Source organism: Octopus bimaculoides, chromosome 27 (genome assembly GCF_001194135.2).
Source record: "Octopus bimaculoides isolate UCB-OBI-ISO-001 chromosome 27, ASM119413v2, whole genome shotgun sequence".
NCBI classification, from domain to species: domain Eukaryota; kingdom Metazoa; phylum Mollusca; class Cephalopoda; order Octopoda; family Octopodidae; genus Octopus; species Octopus bimaculoides.
Genome location: NC_069007.1, coordinates 3,393,821 through 3,401,569, shown reverse-complemented (window position 1 = coordinate 3,401,569; position 7,749 = coordinate 3,393,821). Strand labels below are relative to the sequence as shown.

The 7,749-nt window shown below is 39.6% G+C and overlaps 1 protein-coding gene across 1 annotated transcript in view; it reads left to right on the top strand.

Annotated features, from left to right (window-relative positions):
* Positions 1-7,749, top strand: part of LOC106882761 (ceramide synthase 5) — a 91,056-nt gene that overhangs the window by 65,340 nt on the left and 17,967 nt on the right. The window contains exons 2-3 of the mRNA XM_014933540.2: positions 5,053-5,179; positions 6,862-6,968. Coding sequence (XP_014789026.1) covers positions 5,053-5,179; positions 6,862-6,968 — 234 coding nt within the window. The remainder of the gene's footprint in view (positions 1-5,052; positions 5,180-6,861; positions 6,969-7,749) is intronic.

The window sequence follows — 7,749 nt, the reverse complement described above, 5'->3', positions numbered from 1 at the left end:
GACTGGTGAAACCAGATGGCTACACCAGGCTCCAATCTGATTTGGCAGAGTTTCTACAGCTGGATGCCCTTCCTAACGCCATATATTTATATAAATAAGGATAAGATCGATATTTAAAATATTGATTTTATCAAGTGCTATATGAACATTTATTGTGGTTTAGAGTCAAGATTTGACTGTTATTTTCAGCGTGGCGGTATCTCTTAGATACCCTATATTATTATAATTTATATATATATATATATATATATATTCAGCAGGCTTCTTTCAGTTTTTGTCTACCAAATCCACTCACAAGGCTTTGATCAGCCTGGGGCTATAGTAGATTCTTACCTGCCATGCAGTGGAACTGAATCTGAGGCACTAGTTTGGTTAAGCAAATTACGTTCCATTTGGAATAGGGTTCCAAGTCAAGAATGCTGCTTCACTGGAACCCCGTAAGTGTATTTCAATCTGTGCTTTGCCCGTATGATCAATGCTAACCTCACGCATATCTCCTCGTTTTGTATACTTTTTTCTATTAGATTATTCGATTAGCTACATATTGTTTGTGTGCATTAACGTTATTACTCTGTATATGCGTGTGTGTGTATGCGTTTATGCATCATGTTGGTGCATTCAACGATTTTCTAGCTGAGCTGTCTTTTCTGGGCTGCTTTGCTAATTTATACTCCTATTGTCTAAATCTTTCATCTGAATGCATTGAATTGCTTGTGTGTGTTCTTGCATACTTTATGTGAACATACACGCACACACCCGCATATATATATTTATATATGTATACACACACACACATATATATATATATATATATATAATATATATATAAAATTGTACATAAATGTGTCTACGTACATAATGTTGCTTTTATCTAAAAAAAATATACAAGTCCCTCTCTCTCATTCTATCTATTTCTCTCACTCACACTCTTTATATATATAAAGACCTCTGTGTGTGTGTGTGTGTGTGTGTGTGTGTGTATATATATATGGTGTATATATGTATGTGTATGTACTTATGTATATATATAAATATGTATGTGTATATATGTGTGTATATATATATGTGTGTGTGTATACATATGTGTTTGTGCATACATGTGTGTATGTGTGTATATATATATATAGGTATATATGTGTATATATATATATATGTATATATGTGTGTGTGTGTGTGTATATATATATATATGTATATATGTGTGTGTATGTATATGTACATGTTTGTGTAGATGTATACATATGTATGCGTATAAATTTGTGTATGTGTGATCCAGAGTGTGAATATCGAATAATGACTTTTCAAAATGGCTATTATGTTTAAAAGGATTGATTAGCCAATATATCGATTCATTCACAACATTACCTGCGCATACGCCCAAGCATGGCATGCATGTATGTATGTATGTACCTGTATGTGTCCTTCTCTCTCGTGTGCGTGTGTGTGTGTGTGTGTGTCTTATTACATTGTACTCTGTCAACCTGGTTTTGTCATTTAATTTCTTCTTGATCTAAGTTACCCGATTGTTTAAAATACAAAGGAACTAACCTTGTGACTTTCTTGTTGGACACCTTATTAGCTGAAGGCAGGAGAGAGGAAGGGAGGGGAAAGAGAGCTGTGTGTGTGCAGTGGGGGGAGGGGTAGTAGCATCAGAAAAGAGATCAAATCTAGGTGTGGTCAGTTAGTTGAGACGGATCTCTTTGTAATTTCTTGAGTAAAGTCATACTTCATTGATTACTGAAAACTTGTTCTACTAGATCAAGCTTAAATGTTTGTGCATGTCTCTTTCTTACTATGTGTGTGTGTGTGTGTGTGTGTGTGTGTGTGTGTGTGTATATATATATATATATATATATATATATGATGCAGCACAGAATTTTGTCAGTGAACAGGTCGCGGTCTCAAAGCGACGAAAATATTTTGACAAATTAAATTTAAATGTTGAAGTGAATCTAACGGATTTTGTGTGTTATTTTAAATGGCTTATAAACACCTTCCACGCTGCAATTGTTTTCGTTCCAGCACACGATCTCAGATCAGGTCACTTGCTATGCAAGTACATCTCCGTAAATATATATATATATATATATATATATATATATATTCAAGAATGGCTGCCCTTGGGAGCTCCCCTGTGATAATGACCTTGCACTTACAGCTGAATCACTAACTGAATTAGAGAATTTTCAGGTGTGGAAGTAAGGTCTAGAATTGAAGGGCCTTCGAGTTAACTTAGCGAAAACCAAAGTCTTAGTAAGTAGGAAGGCAGACAAATCGCAAATCCCTTCAGGTAGATGGCCCTGCTTGATCTGTAGAAAAAGCAAAGGTAGAAAATCCATAAGATGTACCCGGTGTAAGCTATGGACACATAAGAGGTGCAGCAATATCGGAGGAAGGTTAACAGGAAAGATAGTTTTTGTGTGTGAAAGGTACACATGTACAACAAAACACCAAAAATGTACAGAAAATGGACTCCATCACATACCAGAGGAAAACTAGAAGTAGTTGATAGCTTCCATTACCAAGGTGACTAAATCAGTGGTAGGGGTGGGTGCCGTAGAGCATAGCTGTTAGAATAAGAAGAGGCTGAGCAAAGTTCAGAGAGTTCCTACCTCTGCTGGTAACAAAGGGCCTCTCCCTGAGAGTGAGAGGCAGATTGTATGATGCATGTGTGCAAACAGCCAAGCTACACAGCAGTGAAACATGAGCTCTAACCACTGAGAGAACCTGCATAGGCTTGTAAGAAATGAAGCGAGTATGCTCCGCTGGGTGTGTAATGTCAGTGTGTATGTAGAACAGAGTGTAAGTATCCTGAGAGAAAAGCTGAGCACAGGGGGCACCAGATGTGGTGTGCAAAAGAGATGACTGCGCTGGGATGGTCACGTGATGGATGAGGACAGCTGCGTGAAGAAGTGTCACACTCTAACAGGGGAGGGAACCTGTGGAAGAGGTAGACCCAGGAAGACATGGGACGAGGTGGTGAAGCATGATCTTCAAATGTTGGGCCTCACAGAAGCAATGACAAGTGACAGAGACCTTTGACAATAAGCTGTGCTTGAGGAGACCCGTTAAGCCAAGTGAGATCGTAGTCATGGCCGATGGCAGAGTTGTATAACTGGCATGTAAAAAGCACCCTTCAAACATTGGCTGATATGCTGTGCTTGTGAAGACCTATTGAATCGAGTGAAATCGTAGTTGTGGCCAGTGCCATCTAACTGGCACTCATACCGGTGGCATGTAAAATGCACCGTTTGAGCAATGGGCCTCATGGAAGGCAGTGACAGGTCACCAAAACCCTTTGTGATATACCATGCTTGTGTTGACCTGTCAAGCCAAGTGAGATCGTAGTCGTGGCCAATGCTGGTGTCAGGTGAATGGAGGTATATTAACGATTTAGCATTTAAACTGGCCATATCCGGCCCAAATAAGCTAGCCGTTTTATATTCAAACCAACCAAATCCAGGCTATCACATTATCAAAAGCTTTGAAGCTACGAGATAATGCATGATTAATTAAAAATAATGTGAATGAAAAAGCATTACATTTGCCCGAATAATCTGAACGCTAAGGGATTAATGTACTGCGTGTGTGTGTGTGTGTGTATATTCATATACGTGTATCTATTGATTTGTATACGCAGCTTGTCAGATGAAGTGTAGATGTAATCCATTGGGCCATCCTTGTTACTCAGTAATGTCATGCCAGTTCTGAAGACATCATTAAGAATACTCGTGTCCGTGGAGTACTCGGCTGCTTCACACACTAATTGCACGAGCAGGTAATTAAGTCGATCGGAGACCTGATCATTAAAACCGAGAGAGATCGGTTTACTGTTTAATTAATAGGCTTCTATTTCAATGCGTGTGCGTTCGTTTGAGTGCACAGGTGGGTGTGGATGGTGGGTGTATGAATGAGTCTTTATATGTTCTGTCCGGGAGTGGTTTTACCGTGTGTCATCATCATCATCATCACCATCCCCGCCATGTTCATATCCATCACCACCATCATCACCATCCTAACCATCACCATTTCCCTATGCCACATCATCCATCCGTCGTCATTACCACAACCACCAGCCCATCAACACCATACCATACTACCAATACGGGGACACATCCATCACCACATGGTAACTGTAACCATCGCAACCCCCATCACATCACATCCCCCATAAACCCTGCTTCTCTGCTGTTTAATCCTTCCTCTTTTGCTGTTCCTTGTGATGTTTGTATTTTTCATCTTTGTACTTGTTTCTCAGCATTAGACTGTGGCCATGCTGGGGCACCGCCTTGAAGAATTTCTAATTGAACGAATTAATCCCTGGGCATATTTTAATTTGTTTTTTTAAAGCCTGGTACTTATTCTATTGGTTTCCTTTGCCAAACTGCTAAGTTATGGGGGACGTAAACACACCAACACCAGTTGTCAAATGGTGGTGGGGAACGAACACAGACACACACACACACATATTTCCTCCATTTGGCTGCTTTTCTTTCTACAAAACTGGAAGTTACATTGCGGAACAGTCATTTTAACGAGTTGTATTTATTTATTTATCATCCGATGAGATACATCTGCATCACTGGATGCTCCTGAACCAGTCCTTGAGCGTTCCACCCATGAGGGATCAATGCTAGATGTGCCGAAACAATTGTCGTGATTAATAAATTCTCGTTTATTCCATCTTCTGTCTTTCATTTGCCATATACATAACGATCACTGTGACAGCAACCGTGCTTTACCAGTAAGCTACCAGGGGCAAACCATTCGTTTTGTTATCTATTATATATGTGTGTATATATGTGCGACGAGCTTTTTTCAGTTTCTATTTGCCGAATCTATTCACAAGGGTTTGTTCGGTCCGAGGCTGTAGTAAAAGACACTTTCCCAAGGCGCCATGCAGTGAGTCAGTGCCACATTGTGGAACTGTACCAGGAACCATGTGATTGGGAAGCAAACTTCTTACCACACAGCCACACCTGTATATTGTATCATGTTGTATTTCATTTTTGTTTGTTTTCTAATGGTTCCCTGTCTCTTGTGTTCTTTCAGATATATTGCAACTCCGATTGGGAAAAGTTTGGGCATTCGGGAAATTAATCACCGGAAACCATCTCCAAGCATTTATTTAGAGGAAGCTTTCAAGAAGAGCAGAACCCCCAGCCACCAGGCGTTAGAAGTAGGTCCCAGGATTTCTTTTTGTATTCTTTCTTATGTACAAATTGTTTTTTCTGAAGTTTTTTTGCATTTTGTTGCCATCATCATCATCATCCTCATCACCACCACCACCATCATTGTCATCATTTAACGTCCACTGTTCCATGGAGTTCATTGAGGCAGGTTTTCTACAGCCGGATGCCCTTCCTGTTGCCAACCTCACCTGTTTCCAAGCAAGGTAAATCTTCTCCATGGCCAGACATGGCTTCAGTCTAATGTCTGAAACAAAAAAAAAAAAAAAATTGTATAAAAAATTTAAAATAAAGTATTAGCCTGACTGGCCTTCGTGCCGGTGGCACGTAAAAGCACCCACTACACTCTCGGAGTGGTTGGCATTAGGAAGGGCATCCAGCTGTAGAAACTCTGCCAAATCAGATTGGAGCCTGCTGTAGCCATCTGGTTTCACCAGTCCTCAGTCAAATCGTCCAACCCATGCTAGCATGGAAAGCGGACGTTAAACGATGATGATGATGATGATGATGATGATTAGCAATTCATTGCACATTTATTGCACAAAGTTTCAACAACAAAATATTATGAGGGCTGTAAAGTTCCTGGCTTTGGGTAAAAGAAAATAGCAGAGGATCAGTTAATTATGATTTTATTCAATATATTCCCCTCTCAGATTCACACACTTATTGCAGTGGCCCTTCAGTTTTCCTAATCCCTGTAAAAGAACTCTGAAGGTTGGGCCTCCAACCAGGTCTTTCACGACGCCCTTAAAGCCAGGAACATTTCAGCACCCCTCATGTGTTATATATAAAAGATTGCCATGAGGTTGGGAAATTCAGTCTCTGCTCAGTCACCATGAGTTTGAAAACCAGAGATACTAGCAATCAGATGCACTATAAAAAAGACGGCAGAGATATGTAACATTCCTGATGTCGGTGGTTTGACATAGTTGCTGTGTCATGTAATCGAACAAGTTCATCATCACATGAACTGTATCATTTAGCAAGGCTAGAAGATTGATGAAAGAGCTGATCCAGGCATTTAAACAGGTGGCAGGTGGGGATTAACCCTTTGGAATATAATCTAGCCACATCTGGCCCAAATACTCCACCTGCTTTATGTTAAAACTGACCAGATCCAATGTCTCGAACCTACTCTGCAATGTCATTCTAAAAACAGGCAAGCATGGAAAACGGATGTTAAACGATGATGATGATGATTAGGGTAGTAGATTGACAGAATCATCAATGTATTGGAGAAATACTGCCTTTCATTATTTGTCCCAACTCTCTCGGTTTCATGTTCAGATCCTGCCAAGGTCAATTTTACCTCTCATCTCTTAAACAGTCAATAAATGTAATACCAGCCAAGAATGAGGTGGGGGCATCAGTCTATTTGTCTAGCGTTTTTCTATCAGAAATGCTGGTTTTGTGCCTAAATTTGAAACCATTATAAAGCAAAGTTTATGGCGATGATAGTGGAATTTTGGAGTCAACACTTTGTAAAATTCAGCTTTATTCTCCTCTTTCTGAGTTTGTGAGTTCAATTCCTGTGAAGTAAGCACTTGTAATATACTTGGGTAGAAGAGATTTAATTTCTGACTGTATGTCTCCCTAATAAGTTTCTATTCCTTGTCATCGTCGGCTTCATCAATGTTCTGTTAATATTATTTTGTTTCTTATTGTGTTGCAGAGTTATTCGAAGAAATTAGATCTTTCAGTAAGACAGATCCAACGCTGGTTTCGTCTTCGAAGGAATCAAGAGAAAGCAAACACGCTAACTAGATTTACAGAATCCTGGTAATGTATCAGAGTTCCTTTCACTTTTGCTGGGGGGGGGGGGGAACCCTTGTCCCTGTTTGATAATACCTTATGACCCCAACCAACCAGCATTGATGTGTGACTAATTAACATAATGTCCATTATGTGGAAAGTGAATAAAAAATGGATGATGGATAGCTTCCTCTCCTCCTCCTCATCATCGTTTTGATGTATACTTTTCTGTGCTTGCATGGGTCATGTGGAACTTGTTGAGGCAGGTTCTCTATGACTGGACGCCCTTCCTGTCACCAACCCTCGCCTGTTTCCCCATGGCCAGACATGTTGTTTCCATGGAAGACTGGAAACAAACAACCTCACTTGTATGACGGTGATGCTTGTTTACAATCATCTCATGATGTCAAGACAAAGATAAACACATGCACGCACACAAAGTATGGGGGTTTAGTTCACAGGTGATCTAAACGATTAGGTACACAGGATTGCACCTAAGGACTCATGCTCTTGTTTTTATAATGCCAGAAAGTTGAACTATGAACTTTTATACTTCTTTTTTCTTCTTTCTTTCCATCTCCTTATTCTTTTACTCCCTTCCTCTATGTCGTCATCTCATTAATATATACCATTCTCATTTTCTCTATTTGTCTCTGATGATGGAATATCCCATACTCAGGGATATCCCAGAAACAGCTGTAAGACTTTGAATTTTTTCCAGTAATACTATTGTATACAACTTGAGATGTTTTCCTTGCCTTAATGTTTGTTGTCCTCTTTAATAATTATATATATCTATATATATATA